Here is a 24,344-nt window from a genome sequence, read left to right on the forward strand (position 1 = left end):
CAAAGAGACGTTCATTGAAGCAAATTAACAGAGAGGCTCAACAAAGATTAAGAGCAATTACATAACCAACAAAAACAAGGGGACTAAATCAAGCCAAAACAAGTTAGCCTATTCCCTCCCTTTCGGCCTCTAAAATCTGCTGGTCAGGACTCACATCATCATTAACCTGTGCTTCGCAAAGGATGATAGTAGCTAGAGGAGGTGGAGATTCAGTGATCAGACCATTAAGTCCTACCTCCCTTTAAGCTAGAGCAGCCAAACGGTCAGCTGTAGAGTTACCCTCACGAGGAATGAGAGAAAAGGAGACCAAGCTTCGATTTTGCACTGGGTCAGTGATTTCTATCAACAAGCCATGAAGACTCCATGGGCAATGTCGGAAAGAGCATTGAGTCACGGCTTTATACAGGTCTTGACAATCCATTTCAATGATTACAGATTGCATGCCCCATTCTTCAACTAATTGGACAGCCTTACATATAGCAAGCATCTCCGTGTGGAAGGCAGAGTATGCACTCACTTGTTCTGCCCAGCCTTTGATAAACAACCCCTCTGAGTCTCTACATACAATGCCAATACCACCTTTTCCATTCTTCTTACAAAAAGCATCATCACAGTTTAGTTTAAGAGTATGGCTTTGTAGTTTCCTCCACTTATAGCTAGCTTCGGGTTCTGCAAAGGTGGGTGCCTTAGGAAATAGAGAGTTCACTTCCCAATACTCTTTCATGGCTCTATTAGTCATCTCCATGGCTTCTGAAGGACTCGGTTCCACTTGTTCAAACGTCATTCGACATCTCAGCTTCCAGATAGCCCATAGCATAGAGGCAACATAAGCTTTACTGTAATCAAAGTCAGAATCATTAAGCAGCTGAAATTCTTCTAGCCAAAACCCCAAGTTCTTGATATTTCTGGGAGATATGTAAATGCCCATAGAATAGCCAAACCAAGCAACTTTAACCCAATTACAAAGCAGAAACAAGTGTTCAAGGGATTCAGTTTCATCACCACAGACAGGACAGACTGGGTTTGAAGCACATCTTCTCCTGTATAAAGCTTCTTTTGAGGCCAGGGCATTGTTTAAAACACGTCAGATAAAGCTTTGAATTTTAGGCATGACCTTCAGTTTCCAAACTGCAGACCAAATTCTAGTATCCACTTTCTTTGATGGAGAGGCACGAGTTACCCCAGTTCTGCCTTCAATAGCAGAAGTTTTCGCTCTATAACCAGCTTTAACACTATAGGTTCCATCTCTAGCAGGAGCCCACATCAACTTATCAGCTCGAGGAGAAGATGTAAGGGGGATTTTACTTATTAAGTCCAAATACAGCTTGTCAATCTTTCGGTTAATGGGTTGCAGGTTCCAGCTCCTTTCTTGAACAAGATCAGCCACAACCATATCTTGGTTAACTGAGATATCATTATTGACAGGTATTCGAAACTGCTTAGCAGCAGGAACCCAGGGATCCTTGAAAACATCAATATAGTGACCCGTCCCAACCTGCCAACAAAGGTTTTCTGTTAAAAATTCTCACCCAGCTAGTATACTATCCCAAACTCATGAAGCTTTAGACCGTTTAGTAGCCTTCATAAAAGATGTATTTGGGAAATAAATGCTCTTTAGCACTCAGACACACAAACAATGCAGTTTTAGCTAGAAGAGTATTATTGAAGTCCATAAAATCCTTGAATCCCAAACCTCCCTTGTTTTTAGATTTCGATAGTTTTTCCATGCAGCCCAGTGAATTTTTCCAGATCCATCTGAGTTACTCCAGAAGAAATTTGAGACTAAGCTATCCAGAGCCATGCACGTATTCTTAGGGAAATGTATTTTTCCAAATCCATCCGAGTTACTCTAGAAGAAATTTGAGACTAAGCATATTTCAAGGGATGCTTTCAAAAAGAAGAGTATGAATTGATTTCAAATGTATAGAAATGTAACATGTCGGTTGATTTATTTTAGTTCCAAATATGCATGGCACATTTTAGGTGGGACAAGTTTTTCTTAGGAAGTTAGAATATAATCAATTAGAATATAACAATTTTTTCTCTATTATCTTGAGTTTGCTTTTAAAGAATTGTGGTATTTGGCCTTGGTATCTTTTTTAACACGAGTTTAGCCTTGGTATTCTGATGGTAAGAGAAAGTCTTTGGGTCTTTGGGTCTTGACCTTCCTTGGACGCAATAGCCAGATTGATTTGCTTTTAGTATAGTAATGGAGAATATTGTAGTATAATTTCCGTCATCATATTAAGTGCAATGTTTTGCATATGATTAATGACGTATATGGGATATTGTAATTTGGTTGGTGAGAGAAATAGAGGTAAATTATTATAATTTTATTATGCTAACTTGTGTTCTGCAAACTATTTGAGTGACGTAAAAATAATAATTTCATTGATGTTAATTGTTCCCATGCTAGTTTTCATCTGTAAAGTAAAAGATGTCTGAAGTTGGTAAAACTTGCCAAATCAAAGAAGTATGAAAGGATTTAAGAAAATAAAAGTAATATAAATCAAAAATAAATTTCGAAAATGTTAGTCGCTAATCTTTCTTGAAGTTATTATCAACCGGACGGTTGAGACATGAAGTTGCTTTTACTTCTTTTTATTTTTAATATTTTTTAGATAATTTCACAACTATGGTTTTAAAATAATAAATTTATCATTAAATATAAAATCACAGTTTGTAAACACATAAGATAAAAATGTGTATCTCGTAGTTTGGTTGCTTTTTTTTTTTTGGCAGAAATTGTATCCAATTCCCTTGTTCTTTATTAATAGATTGTGATGGGAAACTCAAAACAAAAATGTTGTTTGATAAATTAAAATTGAAAAGATAAAGCATTGCTAATCTCTAAAATAACAACTATGATTTATAACTACCTTGTATTATGCAACTTTTTCTTTATATTTACACATATCCTCTTATCAGAATCAGTCTTCTTCAAGGCACTATTAGCTACTAAATGTGGACATCTCTTTCAAGAAAAATTTAAATCTTAGTTCACCAAGTTGTGGGGACTAGCCCCTTCTGCTAGAAACAAGTATATAACCTTTTTTTTTTTTAAATAACTCATATTATACATAATTTACAAATAGTGAGATTTATTAAAGTTTTGGGTTAATATTATCATTAGTACTTATAATTTGATCCAATTTTTAGTTTTGATCCTATAGTTTTATAAATACTTAGTCTGAGTTTAAATATAAAAACTAAAATCATAACTTGTTAACATTATAGTTCCATTCTTTAAATTTCCACTGAAAAATTAATAAAAAAATTAATCAAATTATAAAAACTGACAATGGTATTAACCATAAAATTTTTACACTGCTATATCTTTAGTTTATAATTAATAAATAAATTAATAGTGATTGTACTATAATTTCATATAGTTTTTGCAAAAAAAAATAAATAAACAAGAAAAACATATTGCAACAACCACAAAATATAGTGGGCATAATAAGCGCCTGCCAAAACGGCTGCCCATGGTGACACGTGTACTCCACGTTCTAAATAGCATGTAATGTCCGCAATTTTCCTCAACTGGCAAGCGATCAAGGGGCTTTTCGATACTTACTTGTTCGTCTGACTATTGTGGGAATGTGGAATCTATCTAGTATTTACCCTACCCATGATCAGTTCAAAGCATCGTCGTCTTGCTTTCTCTGCTTTGATCTCGTCATCGGCTTCTTTCTGCTGCACCCTAAGGTATCCATCATGTTTTTGAGGAAGCTCGTTTCGCGGAATATTTCATTGCTCTTTCATAAAAAGAGGGGATTTTGGAGCAAGGGTTGTACTGGCATACTCACTTTGAAATTTGAATAGAGGAATGGAATTGGGTCATTTACTTTCCCAAAATGTAAAATAGTTTGAGGCTATTAATTTTGAGGGAAATTTCTAACTGCAAATTCGTGGAAAACAGAGAGGCTGATCAACCAGCTGACATTCCGACTACAGATGTTTCATTACGAAGACAGATTTGATTTCAATGCTCTTGTTTTGGCACCTGACTTAAATTAGATTTGGCAGGTACCTGTTGCTGGAGACTTACACTTGGCGGAGAACCAATTATGGATGCAAGTGATTGGAGAGCTGCAATACGTCCTGCTCTTCGTAAGAGAACTGTCCGAAAAATGTAGGTCTAAATCTCCTTTTTTATTTCAGATCTCAATAACTTTTTTCTTTGATCCGGTAGGTGCTTTAAAATTGAAAGGCTTCTATCAATCTTCCCTTGTTTGTCATATAAATTTAATTTCTTCGTAAAACGTTCAATCATACGTATATGATGAAGGAGCTTAAGCAGATTGTTGATGTGGTTGGTGAACAAATGAAGCCTTTGAAAATGAAGAGAAGATTGAAGGATTTCTTGTTGATTTTTTTTCTTGGCCTGAAGGATTCCTTATTGATGATCATTATGATGATGTTGCATTTAATGAATGAGAATTGGTTGGCATATATTAGAATAAAGCTTAGACTAAAAAGCTTTGCTAAAATTTGATATATTTGGAGTTGAGTACTTAATATTGTAATTTATGGATGATTCTCATGAAGCTTTTTTATTGTTTTACACTATCAGTGACTATTTGTTAAAATTAGCGATTTATCAATTATATTTGGAATTTTCAAATTTGCTCCTATATGATCAGAATGCTACTCGTATATGATAGTATTTTGGAGCCTTGAATTGTTTAAGAGCTATATCTGAGGATTGTTTAATGTCCTTACTCTTCACCATCTTATGAATTGTGAGAGAATTGTTTTCTTGACTTTGTAGAATGAAAGCAGTGTACCGATATAAGCATCTTGATGGTGAGGATGGCATGCAAGAACTTGAAAAATTTTCTCAAAGTTTTGAACAGAAGACTTTTGCTGGCGCAACAAACCTGGTATGATCATATTTCAGATCTCGAAGTTATCATCTTTTGACTTTTGACTTTTGAAGTTATCATCTTTTGTTTTCATCTACATTTGTTGCCTTGTACTTATGTCCTTTATATTCCCAATTTCAGTCAGATTATTTGCAGCAAATAACTTCGAAGGAGGTTTCAATGAAGAGTAAGTCTCTGAAACTGACGTGGAACTTAGTGGCATCAAATGAGTCACTAACCCATTTAAGGTCTTGGTTATTTGAGGCTTCTAAATTATGGTTTGTTAGGTCCAAAATAGACCGTAAACGACTCAATCACTTGTGGTTCATGCATTTATTATTTGTTGCTGACAAGATATTTTGTTTTTTGCTATTGATTTAACTTTCATCCATGGAATCTTCTGACATTCTCAGGTTTTGCCAATTAAATTTTAGGGCATATCAATTTTGCACTCGACATTATTGATTCAAATATCACCAAAAATTTGTGCATTTGTGTTGTAATATTTGAAGGACTTAATCTATGAAAATGAATCTAGCTTGTTGGGCAATAATATTGTGACTATGCCCGTTAACTTGAGTGGTATCCTTTTCCCTTAAATAAAACAGAGCTGTTAATTCTCAGCCTCTAACTTGTTGGTTACTCCTTGTTTATTGAAAATACATAGTGAGAAAATCTGATATTGCCATGTAAACTTTTGTTTCTTCTGGTGATTGGTGGAATAATGCTGTTATTTTAGTTTCTGTTGATTATCTTATCTCTTCGTTTTTCTTTTAAATAAGCAAATGATGTGTACTATTTTACTCTATTTATTTGATCTCTATGTACTCATGTTATTTATATTTATATTATAACAACATCTGTTCCAGGGAAAATGCAAGAAGAGGCGTACCAAAAGGTAAATATGCCATTTTATAACATTTCTATTTTCTCAATAAAGCTGGCAGACCTACAGAGAATAGTCAAATCAACCTAATGTAAGGATTGAAGAGCTTCTTGATTCCTTTTTACAACAACAACAACAACAACAAGCCTTATCTTATAGGTAGGGTCGGCTACATGAATCACACGACGCCATCGTGCTCTGTCAACAACCCAGTCCTTAGATATGTTGTTGACTAGAAGATCTCGTTCAATGACCTTATTAAGCGTTCTTATTGGTCTTCCTCTGTTTCTTTTTATGGAACTCTATCTTGTCTGATTCACCCTCCTCACCGGGGCCTCAATAGCCTTCTCTGCGCATGTCCAAACTATCTTAAGCGATTTTCAACCATTTTCTCTTGGATAGGTACCACACCGACTCTTATTCTGATATTTTCATTTCGAATCCTATCTTTTCTTGTATGACCACACATCCATCTCAATATCCTCATTTCTGTTATCCCAACTTTGTGCTCTTGTTTTTCTTTTATTGCCCAACGTTCACTACCATACAACATAGCCGGTCTTATAGCAGTCCAATAAAATTTTCCTTTAAGTTTCTCAGGTACCTTCTTATCGCAAATAACTCCGGTAGCTTTCCTTCACTTTAACCAGCCAGTTTCTATTCTATGAGAAACGTCTCCATCAATTTCCTCATCTTTCTGTATAATGCATCCTAGGTATTTAAACTTTAATACTTGAGAATGATTTGCTCCCCCATCTTCACTTCCAAATCCTCATTGCCTTGCCTCCCCCCAAAATCACAATGCATATATTCTGTTTTGTTCCTGCTCAAGCGGAAACCTTTCGACTCCAACGTCCTTCTCCATAATTCCAATCTAGTGTTAATCTCTTCTTTTGATTCCACCATGATAACTATATCATTCGCGAAAAGCATGGATTTAGGGATTCTTTCTTGAATAGGTTCAGTTAGAATATCCAAAACAATGTTGAACAAGTACGAACTCAAAAAGGATCCCTGATGTAGGCCAATCTGAATAGGGAAGTCTTTTGTCTCACCTCCAGGTGTCCTTACACTGGTAGTTACCCCCTCATACATATCTTGTATGGTTTTGATATAAGCAACTCTTACACTTTTTTTCCAAAGCCTTCCACATTATTTCTCTTGGCACACGATCGTAAGTCTTTTCCATATCAATTAAGACCATATGTAAATCCCTTCTTTTACTTCTATATCTTTCCATTAACCTTTTTAGTAAATAGATTGCTTCCGAAGTGGATCTCCCTGGCATAAATCTAAATTGGTTTTCTGAAATAGAAGTCTCCAGCCTCAACCTATACTCCATCACTTTTTCCCACAACTTCATTGCATGACTCATAAGTTTTATTCCTCTGTAGCTTGCACAGTTTTGAATGTCTCTTTTATTCTTGTAAATAGGAACTAAAATGCTTCTCTTCTACTCATCCGACATATTCTTAGAGCGTAAAATTTCATTAAAAAGCTTGGTTAGCCACACCTCACCCTCATTTTCCAGACATTTCCAAACTTCAATAGGGATACCATCAGGCCCAACAGCTTTTTCATTGTCCATTTTCTTGAGAGCTACCTTAACCTCTGCGATACGGATCCTGTGGTAGAAAGCCAAATTCTGATCATCTTCGTTAATTAGCAAGTCTTGTAAGTCCTGAGTCGCATAATTGCTTCCCTCATTAAACAACTTGTAAAAATAAGCCTCCCATCTGTCCTTAATATCACCATCAGTAACTAACACTTTACCATCTTCATCTTTTATACACTTTATTTGGTCCAAATCTCTCTTTTTCCTCTCCCTTTGCTTCGCAATCTTGTAAATATTTCTTTCTCTCATCTTTGTTCCTAACTCTTGATAAAACCTTTCATAAGCTTTAATACGTGTTTCGCTCACTGCTTTCTTTGTCTTTTTTTTAGCCAACTGATACTTTTCCCGATTTTCTACACTATTGCACGAGTGTATGGCCTTAAAACAATCTCTTTTCTGTTTGACTTTTTCTTGCACACTCTTATCCCACTACCAAGTCTCCTTATCTCTCTGACCAGGACCTTTGGATTCTCTCAAAATTTCTTTACCTACCAAACGAACCCTTGTAACTATCTCTTCCCACATCATGTTTGCATTTCCCTGCGACTCCCAAATCCCTTCCTTCATAAGGGTCCTTTTGAATAACTCTCATTTCTCACCCTTTAACTGCCATCACCTAACCCTGGGTTTTACCACTTGATGGTATTTTTGCTTGGTACTCTTAAAACGTACATCAAGAATAAGTACTCTATGTTGGGCAGTCACCCCATCTCCGGGAATCACTTTGCAATTAGTACACAATCTTCTGTCTGGATTATTAACCAAAAAGAAATCAATCTGTGATTTTGAGACACCACTTTTGTACGTGATTAAATGCTCCTCTCGCTTCTTAAAACAAGTGTTGACAATCTTAAGATTATATGCAAGAGAAAAGTCGAGAATAGATTGTCCTCCACTATTAAGCTCCCCAAAACCAAAACCACCATGGGCCCCGCTGAATTGTCCTGCTTTCTTACCGACATGTCCATTAAGGTCCTCACCAATAAAAATTTTTTCTTCGATTGTCCTTCTTGATTCCTTTTTAGATGAGGAAAATTGCCAACATTACGCAAACTCGCGTTTCTGACATTTTGAAATTATAACATTAGGTGCCATTGATTTGCATTCTTGAATATTCTGTTGAGAAAGCAATCCAATTGGAAGGAAAATTTCAAGGTTTCAAATGTTTTGATTTTCTGATTGTTTTTATTTCAACTTACAGATTGTAATGTTGAAGGAAATGTACTTGCCAGATATGGAAAAACTCTACCAGGAAGTGCTCAATAAAATTCAGCGGGTATCTTAGGTCCTCCTTTTTTTGGTACTATTATTTAATGTTTGACATTATTGACTAATACAAATTTAAGCATTCTCAAGCTCAAACGGGGGGTAGTTCTCCTGTTATAATTTTTGTTTCTTTTAATTTCACAATGTTCAAACCCTCGACCTTGCTGAATGTCTTGTGTACTTTTAACTTTTAACTTGACCCAACCTGTTATATTGTGCACTTTTCACAATATCATGACTTTTCGAGTCTGTAGTAATACGTGTTGTCCTGCCATTACAGCGTGTGCTGAGCTCTTTCAAACCACCTCTATTTCTCAAAGAAAGCCTCTTGTTTCTGTTAAAATATCTGATGTTTGGTAGTTAATTAAATTAATTATTATTTCAACTTAGTTATCATCTCATCAATTCAGTTAAGAATGTGTTTTTGTGTGTGTGTGAATATTCATAAAGTCAAATATCTTGCCTTGTCTCTTCCTAATTTGAATTTAGGAGTTGTCCAACCTATATAAATATCTACATGAATAAAATCCACATGGTATTACTTTTATTTATGTTATAAGAACTGAATAAGCAAGATGAAATAAAGATATCAAGAAAGAGATTTTATTGGAGAAATGAGTGCAAGGATCTTGAATACTTGTAAGTTTGATAATCACAAGGAGGATCTCTGATTACACAAGACACTTGATATTCAGATGAACCACTTCTAGTCTTCACCCTCATGACCTATTTATACTAGAGAAAAGAACATTACCAGATACATAACAGAAAGAAAAGGAAATATTGCTCTATACATTTCATTCAGTGCAGGAGATAAGGGACAGTTACTGCTCTAGCACGTAACCCATCTCACCTGCTCCCCTTTTGATTTGTTTAGCTACCACCTTTCAATCCTTTCCCTTCACAAAGCAAAATGTAGTTGTGTATAGTGCCCTCATCTCATAATCAAGTATAGAGCTTGCTACTCCAGTTGAGTAAAAGGATGCACTCAGAGAGAGAAATGCACAATAGAAATGGGAGGTACATTTGACGCTCATCGCATTGACGTGCTCATCTCTCAGATGAAATATTGACTGTACAATTCTAAGTTAGATCAATCAAATTCTTAATTTGTTGAATGATACATTCATATTTTTAAATGGTTAGAACTATCCTTAGTTTAGTAGTAATATGCAACTGTGGGCTGTTTTATTCGTCTTCCTTCTATAAATTGAAGAAGTATTGCAAATTGAAGAAGTGTGGGCGGGCGGGTGGGTTTGTTTGTGTGTAAAATTTGTTAATATAATCATATTTAACCTTGTATTTGTATCTCTCTTTCAGGTTGAATCACATACGCAGCAAGCAGACTCGCACACGAGTCAGAAGCTGAAAAGAGTCAAAACAGAGTATGAGCGTGAGATAGCAATTCTCAAGGTTTCTGAGAGCGACATTTCTCCTTCCTTGAGCAAAAATCTACCTGTATATCAGGAGCGGATAATGGACAATGTAAATGCATACAAGCGGAAAAGGGACAATGCATGCAAGCGAAAAAGGAACAATGCAAATGCATACAGGTGGGGATTCTGGACAGCTGACGCAGATTCGTCTGGATCATCATCATCTACAACCATTGCGGTTATTTGGAACTGATTGAGATGTAGAAAATAACAGCAAGAGGATTCTCCTATAAGCTCGCATGAACCATGGTGAGGAGTATAGAAATCAATAGGGAATTTAGAGAAGACCACCGTTACCAAGATATCGTAGGAGATGTTAGAAGGCTTATTGCTAGATGCAGGACTGTTTTTATTATTTTCAAATAGAAGGACAGATTGCAGAGGTTTGATGCTCTTGCTAAATTCTGACACTAAATGTTGCATTCTCTTTGCATCTATGATCTTCTTTTTGCATCTTTGATCAGTCACCAATTTGTTGCGTGGAAGTGGGAATTGACGGTAGGTTGTAGGTTTTCTTCGTTTTTGGTCGTAAATACTCCATTTCTCTCTGGTTTATTTGCAGGAGATAGTTGGAGAGTTTGCTTTGGTTCTAAGAGTGTTTAGGTGAAAATCAAAACATGGTTTTAAAAGTAATTTTACGGTATATGAAGTAACTATATAAGAGCAGTTTTATTTGGGTCTGTGTGAAGACATTTTTTTTAAGTATTTTTACTTGATGCCAAACACTTCCAGCCTCTCACTTTTTTTTTATTCTCTCCTCAAAAAACAGAAGTTACCCATATTGATTGCACACATTAATGTGTAAAATCAATATGGGTAGTTTCCAAGATAAATGATTAAAAAAAAAAAGGTATTTTAAAAAAATTAATACATATTTTTACAAATAAATATCTTAGTGGATTTTTTAATTGATATGAATTAGTGATCTATAATTAGAGTTTTTTTTTTTAAATGATAGTGTAGATATCTAACTAGTGACAATTTCTGGGGAGGGAAATGCAAAGAAACTTGCTTGTTCACCAAGGGGGAGAAAAGACTCCTACGAGGGGAGAGTTTGATGCTTTAATAACACGTTAGTTATACAAACTTGAGCTTGTTATAGGCATAGCACTAATATTAAGATGTTGAATATAGTCTCTCTCTATCAATCTATGAACTTGTTTATTGAGCTCCTTTCTATTTTTGGGGTTGATCCTATAACAGGGGGGATAGAGAAGACTAGAAACGGGAATTGAAATTCTTAATAGCAAGTTAATAATTAAAGATTAGACAGAAAATGAAACTCTACCCGTGGATTCAGTGGAAATTAAAATTAGGGGGAAGAAAAAAAGAGGACGAACAGAACCGGCGGCCACGGAGACGTAGATGGCGGAAGACTTGAAATTGTGATCTGGAACCTTGTTTGCCTATTCCTACCATCACTATAAGCCTTCGATCTAGCACTGTACTTTATGCGCCATGTCCTCTGTGCACTAAAGCCGAGGATATTGTTTTGTTTACCAATATATTTTCTAATTGGGGATTTTCCCCCAATTTTCCCTTAAAACAGAGATACAAAGATGATTTCATTACTATATTTTTATAATAATAAAATTATAATTAAATATAAAATCAAAGCCTTAAATTTGCAACTTCTAAATGTAATTTATACAATTTAAAATCTTACCACAAGATCGAAGAATGTAGCAAGTGGATCTGGAGAATCAATCCTTTTTTTCCCCAACTGAGAATCAAATCCATTTCCCATTATCTTTTGGGTTACAATATATTAATATCAAGAGCCAGTTTCGGTATTCATCATTTTGATGAGCATCCTAAACTCATCAGATCTAAATAATTCATATCTCATTTAGATGGTTTGGATCTGATTTCTTTTTTATTTTTATTTATTTCAAAATAATTATTTTACTATATATAAAATCTAAAATAGACATGAGTAGTTGCTGGAGATTTTAATGCTTATATGAATCTAGATGATAAATCAGGAGGTGCAGCTCCAAATACGATGTCTATGAGGAATTTTGGTGATTATATTTATAACTCTAATCTTCTTGAAATGGAGTGTGTGAGTGATAGATTGACTTAGGAAAGAGGACTTATGAAAGAGAAGATTGACTAGGTTGTTAATAATCAACTCTGGACCACCCAGTTCCCTCACGCTAAAGTTTGCAATTTGAATAGATTTGGATCTGATCATTGACCTCTCATGATTACCACGGAACAAGGGGGGTACACCAAGTCGTCTAGCTCTATATTTCGTTGCCAGGCTGCTTGGCTCCTAGAAGATGGATTTACAGAGATTGTTAAAAAAAGCTGATTGCATGTGAATTGGAATTACAAGATCAAAAGTTTTGCTAAAGAAGCAACACAGTGGAATAAAAAGAAGGTAGGAAATATTCCTACAAAGAAAAACAACTTACTAAGAAGAATTGAGGGTGTTGACAAAGCAAGAGGAAGATAGAACAGCCAGTATTTGATACAAGTGGAGAAGGATTTATGGAAAGAATATAACAAGGTGCTAGCTCAAGAGGAACTCATGTGGTTTCAAAACTCTAGATGTAACTGGTTGAAATGGAATGATCGTAATAGCAACTTCTTTCACAATTCCACTCTAATTAGGAGAGTGAAAAACAAAATTGAGGGGCTTCAAGATAACCAAGGGGAGTGGATTTTTGAGCAGGCAAGACTTAAAGATATGGCAGTCTCTTACTACAAGATGTTATTTAGTAGCAAATCAGTCTAGAGAGTACCTTTTGTACTTCAATTGATTTTCCTACTATTAATGAAGAAGATAGAAGCCTCTTGGTAGTCAGAGTTGATGATACAGAGATCAAAGAAGCAGTTTTTGAGTTGGGTGCCTTCAAAGCCCCAGGGCCTAATGTGATTCAAGCCTTTTTCTATCAAGAATTTTGAGAGTTACTTGGTGGTGACATATATCGTATGGTAAAAGATATTTTCAACGATCCACCTAAGGTCCAATTGCTCAATCACACGAGTATAGTACTCATCCCCAAGCTAGACCGGCCTAAAAGTATAAAAGACTTCTGACCAATCTCTCTTTGCAATGTAAGCTACAAGGTGATCACAAAGATAATTAGTTGAAGACTCAAGAGTATCATGGCAAAAGTAATGGGTCACCACCAATGCATTTTCATAGTAAGACGACAAAGTAGTGACAATATAATCATTGCCCAGGAGTTATCCAGTCTATGAAGACTAAAACAAGGCAGAAGGGTTGGTTAGCAGTCAAAGTGGATCTTGAGAAAGCTTATGACAAGCTAGAATGGAATTTCATATATGATACTCTAAAGGCTGTGGGAGTTGATGAGAACTTAACTCGAGTTATTATGGCTTGCATCTCCACCTCTTCCTTTCAAGTGCTTTGGAATGGAGAGCCTACTAAGAAATTCAAACCCTCAAGAGGAGTAAGGCAAGGTAATCTAATTTCACCCTACATTTTTACTCTATGCATGGAGAGACTAAGCCACATAATTAAGGATGCTATTGATGATGACATCTAGACCCCTATAAAGTTAAACTCGAATGGGCCACCCATTTCCCATCTATTTTTTGCTAACGATTTAGTTCTTTTTGGTGAAGCTTCTACCTATCAGGTGGATGTGATGTTACAATGCATTAATAAATTTTGTGAAGCCTCGGGTCAAAGAATGAATAACTCTAAAACAAAAATCTGCTTCTCAAGAAATGTCCACATTACAAGGGCTATGGAGTTAAGTCACTGAATGGGAGTAGGGTTGACAGGGGATCTTGGAAAGTATCTCGGTATCCCTTTGATTCACAAGAGAGCTTCATACTCACTCTTTGCCCCTATCTTAGACAAAACAAAGAGGAAACTTTCAGGTTGGAAAAAGAAATATCTTACTCTAGCAGGGAGAGCTACGCTTATTTGGTCGGTTCTATCGGCCTTGCCTTCTTACCACATGCAAATAATGCTCCTACCTAAACAACTCATTCATGACATAGAGAAGGTTAGAAGAAATTTCCTCTGGGGAGAGAAGGAAGATTGCAGGAAAATCCATTTGTTGGCTTGGGGTAAAATTATTACTGATAAGACATAAGGTGGCCTTGGTATTAAGGACTTACGGAAGCAAAATGAAGCTTTTGTGATGAAGTTATGTTGGAATCTGAGTGCAAATAAAGAAGCTTTGTGGGTGAGAGTTTTGAGATCCAAGTACCAACATGGAAATAAGGAGATGCCCACTATCAACAAGAGAGCTAATTCTTCTTTGACTTTGAGGAGTATTTGCACTATGTAGACTTATTTTAAATCTGGGGTAGGAAGAAAAGTGGGCAACGGTAGGACAACCTCCTTCTGGTTTGATAACTGGTCAAAGCTAAATGGGCCCATCATTGATTTAATTCCTGGCCTTGAGGGATTCATCAACCCTGAGGATAGAATGTTGGACTATGTTAACCATTGGGGAGAGTGGGACAGACAGAAACTCAGTTGTTGGTTTACCCCTGCTGTTTTGCTCGAATTAACAATGCTCACCCACCTAGAGAGGAGAGAGGCGAGGATATTTATTTTTGGAAACTGTCTTCAGATGGGATCTTTTCTGTGAAATCTATATATAAGTTTCTTTTTGTAGGTGTGAGACAACCAGATGATGGAGTTTGGAAGATACTTTAAAGGTGGCCGGTGCCAGAGAAAATAAGGTCTTTCATGTGGTTATTTACACATGGAAGACTCCACATTGCGGAGCTTAGAGCACACTAGGGAATTACCAATACAGCAGATTGCCCTTTCGGATGTCCACAAAGTGAATCTTCTATGCATCTTCTCATCGATTGCCCGAATGCTTTTCAATGGTGGAAAACAGTGGTGGACACAAATCTATGGCCTTCCTTCTCAACACTACAAGGAGCCGAGTGGGTTCAGTGGAACCTTACACAGGATGCTGGGATGCAGTTTACAAAGAAAGTCCAATTGCCAATACTTTTCAGATATATTTGCTGGGATATTTGGGTTGCTCGATGTAACAAACTATTTGGCTACACAGATACTGAGCGGGATATTAGTGCTAAGGATAGTTTCTTCCGAGCTTGCTTAGATCAAGACTTGGTGGGTAAATGTGAATTTTATACAGGTCAAACCACCCTCAAGCCACAACCATTTATTGTTCCAAATCATTATGGTAAACTGCAAGTGATGGGTCTACTCGCCACTGGGGAGAGAGCGAATGTGGGGGGGTCATCAAGGATTAGGAAGATTGTTGGATCGCGGTATTTAACTGCAAACTCACTTCAGTCCCACCAACAATTGTGGAAATTTTAGGAATTATTCATGGACTCCATCTATGCTGGTCAAGAGGATATAGGAAGATTGCTCTATTCACTGATTCAATAAAGGCTATTAACCTTACTACTAGGGTATGTAGCATCGATCACCCTTTCAGAGATGTCATCGAGGATGCCATACTTTTGATCAATAGGTCGTGGGATGTGATAGTTAGACACACTTGTAGAAATAACATTATTGTTGCAGATTATCTAGCTAGGATGGCGCATAATAGGGTTGATTATTTTTCTATCCTTCGCCAACCTCCAAACTTAAATCTTGAGGGGGATGTTGATGAAGAAAACTAGACCTTTGTGCTTTGGTGTCTTGTTGTTGTTTTAATTGATTAAAGTACTGCATTCAAAAAAAATCTAAAATAGATAAAATCTTTTAGCTATCATTCTTTCAAAAAATTGTTTTTTCTATTTTAAAAATAATTAATTAAAGATTTTAAATTTAGACCATTCAAATTAAATATAGATGGTCCAGATCTGATAAGTTTAGGGTGTGGTTCCTATGTAGACTTCAAACAAACTGTCATAGGCCTTGGGGTATAAATTTAAACCATTATTACAAGGGAGAAGTGGCAAAATTACCTATTGTAATTTTAAAAAAGAGCACCATGTACTATAATAAAATGTTAGGTGTAAAATACACAGGGACGTTTCAAAATGGGACAAAAATACTGCCTTTGGCAATTCTCCCAAATGTTGGTTACTTTTTATTTTCGTGAGACCCACGCAATTTTCATGTGTTATATGCTTGTCGAAGTCAATACTAGCTCATCCTCACCCTTTTTCTCTCTCCCTCTTCTCTTAACACATAAGCCCTCCCCCACTCAAAAAATACACATGTTTGGTTCTCTGTCTCTTTCTGTAACCATTTCCTTCTATTACAATTTTCTCTCTCTTTATGGCGTGTTAGGACGAGACTTGCTCTGGTTACCTCCACCATTGGTGGTGGTGCTGCAGCTGCCGCCGCCACAGCCACCTTTGATGATCCTAAAACTACCCATAAGCTTTGCACCATTATCCCTTATTGCCTCATTTGAGGTTTCATCATAGCTGCTAATATCGCTTTCGGTACTCTCAATCTCTCTGAACTTGCATAATTGATTGGAGACTTGAGTTATCTTAGCTTATGGTTTTCTTTTTTAAACCTGCTTCCTGTCATTGATTCATTTGAGCTTAAGTGTTTCCCTTGGGTGAATGAATCATAGGATTTCTACTTTAGTTTCATTGACAAGCGATAATGCTTGTCAACAGTGATGAAGATGATGAAAATGACAATGAAAAGTCCTCGTCTAGGATTAAAGCATGCTATTTTCAATGAAGCTTGCTGTTGTGATGAAGCTCGTTGTTGTGATAATTTTTTCAATCTTCTCCTCTGGATGGGTGTGGCTATGGAATAAGAAATGGGAGAAAGAGAGTGACGGTGCTTATTAGGTAACTAGGAAAGAAAGTGTGAAAGGATAAGAGGGGGCGCAGAAGAAAGAAAGGAAGGATGAGAGGGAGGGAGATTAACAAAGTCCAAAGAAAGCAAGGGGTAGCTGACCTGGACAAAATGGATCCCATAAAAAGTAAAAAATAACAGATGTTTGGAAGAGTCAACAAGTATGGTATTTTTACCCGTTTTGAAATATACAAGTGTATTTTTGCGCTTAATATTTTTATTATGATATCTAGTGCTCATTTTTAATATTATAATAGGTAAATTTATCCTTAACCATTACTATAAACATGGTAAATTTAAAATTATAATAAGTAGTGTGATTGTTTTATGGTTTATAAAACTTTTTTATGGAAAATAGGTCATATTATACATAATTTACAAATATTTATAGGGAAAAAGACAAAAAAAATGATACTTTAATTTCAAAATGCCAGAAACGTCCGCCCAATTTGAAAAATCTTGTTTTGGTCTCATGAGACCAAATTGGGATTATTTTGTTAAATGAAAAGACCAAATTGCCTTGAATATTATTTTAAACAAAACTGTGGGGGAGAGAGGCGAGGGTTTGCGGGGGTTTTTCAGACTCATTCCCAATCCCGCTGAAGCTGACAAAGCGAAGAAGAGAGAAGAGAGGAGAAGAGATTGAAGGAGGAAGCCGCCGACGTGGAAGAAGAGAAGGAGGAAGAGCATTCTGTGGTCACCGTCAAAAAAGAGAAAGGAAAAGAGCGACCAAAGGGTTACGCTGTGGCAAATGATCAAGGGCGAGGAAGAGAGAAGAGGAGCAATTTGCGATGAGATAGAGGTAAGTTTGTGTAACATTCATTCTCTGTGTTTGTTGATGGGTAGTGAAGCTAGAGTCTAAGACATTATCCAACTGGCATCCCTGATTGCACCCCCACAATTTGTAGTTTTCTACGGAACCCCTTCCCTCAATGTGTGTTATTCTGTTTAATGTAAAATCTCGCATCATCATCCCAAAATAGAACAAAGTTAAGCAGAAGGTAACGAGGAAAAAATAGGCTCAATGGATATAGACACTTGCATATTCTTGAATTGGGTTCTACACTTTCCACAATACACTCACTAGAACAACCATAAATTATGAAGTTTTGCCCTTCAATCCCAATGATCGTAGACATAAAGATGGTGTTTTATATTGGATGTTGAACCTGTTCTTTGGAATGAAAGAGGCCATTCTTCATTGGGATTTTATATTGGATTTTGAACACTGTGCTTTGATAACACTTTTATTAGAACTTGAAAGGCAAAAGGGATGGAATATCAACTATTCAACATTTCATTATTAGGAAAAATTGACTAAAACCATTCCTTATCTTTTTCTTTTGTTGATCTATCGGAACATTAGGTATATTGCTTCTAAAAATTAGTTAGAGGAGAAGCCACTAGACCAGAACAAATAGCAAGCTGTGTAGATGTAGCCAATCTAAATGATAGATTGTATACTCAAACACACATTTATATGGCTATGCAACCATAGAAAACATGTGCTCTTAGCCCTTTGATATAGAAGTAATCCTCAATATAAGGTCCTACTTCATCAAGATGACAAAACTGCTTCACTAAGAAATACGAATAGATCATGAAGTTGTACTTGTAGGTAAATAGAAACATCACATTATCACCATCTAAGCTTGATCATCAATCTACTTGTCTTCCACATAATTACTTATGGTAGTTGCTTCCCTACCATCACCACCATTTGTTGGAGGTTGAACTTGTTCATCCTCAAGTAGTGGCTCCTCCATATAGTCATTTTCAAATGCATTAGGTAGAACCTTATATATCCTTACTTGAGGCTTAGATGGATCCTTCACGAAAACATACTTGCCGTCATTCAATTTCATGCACAAGTCCACAATAGAATTCACAATTCCCCACATATCATATGTGTTCAAATTAATTTGGGTTGCAGAGCTTGGACAGTCCACTAAGCCAACTTATTTATGTTATTCTTCAGCTCTGTCGCCAACATTGCAACCCTCTGTGTCTCCAACTTCTGTCTCCAGTGAGAAAGGTGATGCTATGTCTCCAACTACTATCAATAGCACAAATATTTATCTTCAAATTAAAACTTATATGTCCTTGTTGTTTACTTGTTCATGTGTTCTGCTTGCTCCGTGTCTTTCTCTGTTGGAGTTATATTTGCCAGTGTATATTTTAATGTAGGATTAATATACATTCAGAACCTTACCCTGTATAATTGTGTCATTATCAATCACAAGTTCCTAACTTTTATTATATTTTTAATATTCCTCAAATGAAACCCATGTGAAGTGATTAATTCCACTCTTAATTATGAAAGTTTACAAATGACCTTTTAGATAACTAGTACTTCCTTGAACTATGAATTATCAAAATAGTTTATGTCGTTTGGATGTTTGGATTGGATCTATTTGAATCGTATGAATGAAAGCTTGTGAATCATGTTGTTCTGAAAAAATGCCTTATAACCACACTTTTAAGTTTGTAAGATTTTGCCTAATGCTTTTTAGCTTATAACCCCACCCTCAATAACTGTTTTCTGATATGCTTTTATTAATGTGTAATGTGTAGAAAAAATGGTGTTGGAGGGAGAGACATCAACTTCAAAAGGGCCAAGGAATGGGTATGTCTTATTTAGAGAGGAATTTGCAAAAGGGTAAAAATTCAAAGGTGTAGTAGATAGAACTAATAAGGCGAAAGATGCATGGGCAAGGCTATCTATCAAAGAGAAGAAAATATATAGTGAAAGTGCCAAACAAATGATGTCAGAGAAGAAGAAAAGTAAGAGAATATAGAAAATGTTCACCCGTTATTCTGTTCGTCAATTCATGTCACTGGTGGAATTTGTTAAAAGTGATGAAAGTTTAAGACAAGGGATAGAGAATATAGGATTCTCTAAGTTGTTGAATGTGAATTGTGACAGACTCCCACGTGAGTTAATTGTAACTTTCATTCAATCATACGATCCACCACACATCAATTCCGATTAAGGGGGAGGACAAAAGAAATTGAGGCAAATGATGTGGGAACATTGCTTGGTGTGCCCTATACTGGGCAAGAGGTAAAAAGAGATGTTGATGAAAATCATGACACATATAAGAAGGTGAGGAGAAAGTATGGTAACGTTGTATATAGCAAGATATTAGCTGACATAAAAAGTAGAAAGGATGATGAGCACTTTGAATTATTATTTATGTTGGTCACACTTGGGACATTTCTAGCCCCAACTTCAAGTGCAAAAGTTGGTGACAAGTTATTAAGGGTGATCTGTTCAAATATGAATGGATATGAAGAGTATGATTGGGTGACGTACATCATGAATGATCTCTACAAGAAAATCGAAGATTATGTGAATTTGTTGAGGAAGGAGAGGGATCTGTGTTGCACTGTGGGTGGATGCCTATACTTCTTGCTAGTATGTTTATAGTTAAACATGTTGTTAAATATTGATAGTGGTTGTAGCTATATTTAGGTGAGAAATTCCCATTGTCAAAAGCTATTAACCATGACTCGGCAAATGCTATTGCATATTGGACGGATGAGAGAATAAAGGAATTAGTCAACAAAGAGTCAAAGAGTAACATAGGCCTATTGTACAAAGGGAAGTCTAAAAAAATACAGGAAGATACAATAAGTGTTGCTTATCTACGGCCGGTATGTTTGTAGTTTTGTAAGTATAAACTTCATTAGTATGTAATGAGTTTAACCGTTTAACAAATGTGTTACGCAAGAATTAAAGGAAGTGCATCGAAGGATAATGGATGTACTTGAGGAAAGCCATAAAAGGCTTAGTAACCAATTTGCAAAGGAGCTTACGAAGGTGCAACTCCATCTACAGGGGATGCGAAGTTCAAATCTGAAGAATCCTGTTGACAACACAAGCAATGAGGCAGTGATTCTTCCATCTGATGGTAAAGGTAACGAACAAGGTAGTGACAAAGGTGATAGTGATGGAGATACTATTGAAGATGAAGCTCATGATCAGAAAGGAGGTAGTGATGAAGGTGATGATGATGGAGAGGAAGGAGACAGTGAGAAAGGTGATGCTAATGGAGATAAAGTTGATGATAACAGTAATGATGATGATGGAGGGGATGAAATGATTGACAGATCACCCACCAATGTTGTGTAATGTGTATGATGAAGGAGATAAAGGAGTGGAGTCGTCAGATGAAGAGACTAACAAGGGAGAAGACTGAAGGACATCAAAGAGAACAATCATACCAAGTCATCAAATAACTTCTCTGTGAATTTCCATGTTGAAGCTCGTTAAGAGGAGAAAGAGAGTGATGACTGAGAAGGACAAGTTTTTCAACATTGTCTCTCACATGTGTTCACAGGAGGAGGGTCAGAAGTAAGATATGCAGTGCAATTTACATTGGAAGTAGGAAAGTTTTTTCATGTTATTTTGTTATTGCTGTTCGACTTACCTATGACGTACACATTACAGGGTAATGGTTACAATGTGTGATGAACAAATTGATCGAGATTAGTTGTGTATGATAGGTGAAATCAAAAGAGTGAGTAGCCCTCTAATAACAATGGTCAGTAGGACATTGATGGCAGAGGCAGGTGAGAGAGGACAAGTGAGGCGACACATTTTTGATGCTGAATTCATGGTGAGCTCTGTGGTATCTATGTTTTTTTTTTTTTTACAATTAGGGGTTGTAATGGTTAAACTAATATGTTGTTTTGCAGATGAAAATGCTTGGTAACCCTTCACAGTGGCAAGCATCAGAGAACAAACATGCAATTTTGCCACAGCATATCGGGTACAACCTAGCTGACTGTGATTTAATATTTGGACCCGTAATTGTTGAGTCTCACTGGTTTTGCTTTGTGTTGGATCCAAAAACCATGCATTTTGATGTCCTGGATTCCATGAGGCTGACTAATGATATGCTAAAAAAGACCAAAAAAAAGGATTCGTTGGAAGAAAAAAGGATGTTTCATTTTTATGCGCGTGTAAGGACTAAACTAATGTAGCTACGTATCACAAGTTTCCAATGTTTCCACCACCAGCATACTCATATTTTGGATTTCTGTTTTTTTGTTTGCAGAGAGACAGCTTTTATGACATAATTGCATTAGTCAGACCTGAACTTGTTGGGAAGAAGCCTAAGAATGATATTGTTTTTCCACTTGTGTCACAACAAAACAATTTGTATGTTGTGTTAACTGTTGACATTGTTTTCTAATTTAAGATGTGAATTGGAGAAGCGATCGTACTAACTAAAATGTTTTATTTCCCATTGGCTATATAGGAAAAATTGTGGCATTCATGTGTTGATCTGGCTAATCAAATGGGTCCCGAAGGTGACATTTGACTTCAATGAGGTATGAAAGCTATGGTGGATACTAACATGTGCACTTGTCTTATATGCAGAATCATATATTTGAGTTTAGGCATGATCTAATGTGGTGGCTAGTTACTCATCCGCTGAATTCAAATCGACAAGAAGCCTTAACTCTCCTTTCAAAGCAGCAGAAAAAGACAACCACAAAAAGACGACGTTTGTCATAGTACTTATTAAGAGGTTCCTTGTGCATGTTTATGTGATAATCTGATGTGGTTGCATCTTATTTAACTTTAGAGAAGATTTATGTACATGGCAAAAGGGCTGATTCAACAGGTTCCAAATTTCGGGCAGATTATGTGCAGAAAATAGATTCAGTGCAGGATGAGATGCGAAGTCAGTCTCTAAACTTGATGTTCAGCTCTATGGCATCAAATTCATTATTAGCCAATTTCATATTTTAATCACTGGGGCTTCCCCCGTCTAAGGTTTTTGAACTTGTGGTTTTATAGGTGTGAAATAGGTCTGCAAATAGCTCAAAACCTGTTCGTTCATGCATTTATTTTTTCTTGCTGACAATAACTTTTTACTGATTTGACTTCCACACGTGCAAACCTTCTTTAGTTTTCAATTAATCTTAAGGAAGATTAACTTTCCACTCAATATTATTAATTCAACTAGCATGCAAGATTTTGTGCATTTGTGTTATAATTGTCAGAACACTTAAGTTTAAAGAATGAATCTAGCTGTTTAATGCGAGTTGGTGATTCCTATTTTCCTTCAATAAAGCTGGGGCTTCACTTCTCAGCCTGGTACTTGAGGCTAACTTCATAATTCACATAAATTGAAATTATATAGTGAGAATACTTTATGTTGGCATATGTCAAATATATTTTTGTGATTGACGAAATGATATCTTTTTTTTTCCTTTTTATTTTAATTTATTAAGTGATATTTACTGGTGTGTATTATGTAATATCTGTGTTAGGGAAATTGCAGGAAGAAATACACCAGAAGATAAGCAAGCACATTTTTTTCAGCTCTTTTTCCTCAATAAAGTTTGTAGAACAACATAAAATACTCGAATGAACCCAAAAGTAAGCAGCATTTAAGATCCCTTGAGGAAAATTATGAACATTCTATTAATTCACATTTCTGTCAACGTTCAATCTTAGCTTTTAAGCCCAAAGATTTTGCAACCTTGACATATCTTTTAGTGAAAGAGGTCTAATTGCTGTGGAGATCTCAAAGTTTCAAATGTTTTGAACTTCTGATTTTGTTTATTTCGAGTTACAGATCAAAATATTCAAGGAAATGCACTTGCCAGCGTTGACTGAAATGTACTAGATGATTGCTAAGAGACATCAGCAGGTATGTTAGGGACTCACCTTTTATAGTCAACAATGTTAAAAATAGAAATGGATAAGGGGTTCCTTTTGATTTTTTTCCTTTATTAATTTATGAGGTAAGATTCTGATTTCATATTTTAATAAAAACTTTTCTTCTTTTTCTCTTCCTATCTTGGATTCTATTAGAAGCACACTAAGGGGGTCCTAGTTTTCAGGACGCTAGTGCTCTTGTACACCCGAATTCCCTGCATGCTTCCTCCCTTCCTTTCTTATTACGTGATTGAAACCCATTCCCTATCTCCATTCACTTGATTTTCTGACTGTTCATTTCAACTTGCAGATCCAAATGCTGACGGAAGTGCACTTTCCAGTACTGACAGAAATGTTCCTCAAACTTGCTAATGGTGTTCAGCAAGTATGTTGCGTACTCATTCTTTTAAAGTTGACATTGTTAACAGCACTTATGAATAACTTATAACTGTCCTTTTTGAGTTTTTCTCACTATCATGGGGGGAATCATAACTCTTGAATCCGGAGTAATACTTATGATGTTCTATGCCTACAACATGATTGATATAATCATATTTAGCTCTATTTCTGCATGTTTATGAGCTTGACTCGCATTCCAAGCTGAGATGTTTATTTACCAATTAGTTTGATTACGAGGTGGTTCAGTTTTTAACTTCCTGTCTGTATCACTTAATCAGCAGCAGACTCGCTTTCACAACAAGCAGAGTCAGTTATCTGGGTTTCTTTAAAGGAATTTTGGGACTTTCTCATTCTATGTAGCAATGTCTAAGTGGGAGGAGCTTAGTCCTTCCTACAGGAATGAGTTGGTTGCATATGAGAAGATCATAAATTTTATAAATGCAA

The 24,344-nt window shown here is 36.0% G+C and overlaps 3 protein-coding genes across 4 annotated transcripts; 2 read left to right on the forward strand and 1 right to left on the reverse strand.

The window, feature by feature from the left end:
* Positions 1-241: 241 nt before the first annotated feature.
* On the reverse strand, positions 242-1,801 carry LOC114735028 (uncharacterized). The gene is made up of 3 exons (XM_028922684.1): positions 1,694-1,801; positions 1,137-1,495; positions 242-1,040 (listed from the first exon to the last, which is right to left on the reverse strand). The coding sequence occupies exons 1-3, from the start codon at positions 1,799-1,801 to the stop codon at positions 242-244; spliced, it is 1,266 nt and encodes a 421-aa protein (XP_028778517.1).
* A 1,758-nt stretch (positions 1,802-3,559) lies between these two features.
* On the forward strand, positions 3,560-10,534 carry LOC114735055 (mediator of RNA polymerase II transcription subunit 15a). 2 transcript variants are annotated; one of them, XM_028922719.1, is made up of 7 exons: positions 3,560-3,708; positions 4,021-4,135; positions 4,775-4,886; positions 5,010-5,055; positions 5,738-5,766; positions 8,571-8,645; positions 9,956-10,534. In XM_028922719.1, exons 2-7 carry the CDS (start codon positions 4,071-4,073, stop codon positions 10,262-10,264), a joined length of 636 nt encoding a protein of 211 aa, XP_028778552.1. In that variant the 5' UTR covers positions 3,560-3,708; positions 4,021-4,070; the 3' UTR covers positions 10,265-10,534. The 2 variants fall into 2 exon arrangements, with proteins under 2 accessions (XP_028778552.1, XP_028778545.1); XM_028922712.1 differs by having other exon boundaries at positions 4,030-4,135.
* Positions 10,535-20,582: 10,048 nt separating this feature from the next.
* On the forward strand, positions 20,583-20,957 carry LOC114735039 (secreted acidic protein 1A-like). The gene has a single exon (XM_028922690.1). It carries the CDS (start codon positions 20,583-20,585, stop codon positions 20,955-20,957), a length of 375 nt encoding a protein of 124 aa, XP_028778523.1.
* Positions 20,958-24,344: the final 3,387 nt, after the last annotated feature.

Source organism: Neltuma alba, unplaced genomic scaffold, assembly GCF_004799145.2.
Source record: "Neltuma alba isolate B1F8T4 unplaced genomic scaffold, ASM479914v2 tig00002662_pilon, whole genome shotgun sequence".
NCBI classification, from domain to species: domain Eukaryota; kingdom Viridiplantae; phylum Streptophyta; class Magnoliopsida; order Fabales; family Fabaceae; genus Neltuma; species Neltuma alba.

Coding starts and splice junctions, on each gene's coding strand:
- LOC114735028 (XM_028922684.1), bottom strand. CDS start 1,801: ATGGCTCTGGATAGCTTAGTCTCAAATTTCTTCTGGAGTAACTCAGAT. Junction 1,496..1,693: donor GAAATCTAAAAACAAGGGAG/GTTTGGGATTCA, acceptor CTTTGTTGGCAG/GTTGGGACGGGTCACTATAT. Junction 1,041..1,136: donor AAAGTGGATACTAGAATTTG/GTCTGCAGTTTG, acceptor AGCTTTATACAG/GAGAAGATGTGCTTCAAACC.
- LOC114735055 (XM_028922719.1), top strand. CDS start 4,071: ATGGATGCAAGTGATTGGAGAGCTGCAATACGTCCTGCTCTTCGTAAG. Junction 4,136..4,774: donor AAGAGAACTGTCCGAAAAAT/GTAGGTCTAAAT, acceptor TTGACTTTGTAG/AATGAAAGCAGTGTACCGAT. Junction 4,887..5,009: donor TTGCTGGCGCAACAAACCTG/GTATGATCATAT, acceptor TCCCAATTTCAG/TCAGATTATTTGCAGCAAAT.
- LOC114735039 (XM_028922690.1), top strand. CDS start 20,583: ATGGATGTACTTGAGGAAAGCCATAAAAGGCTTAGTAACCAATTTGCA.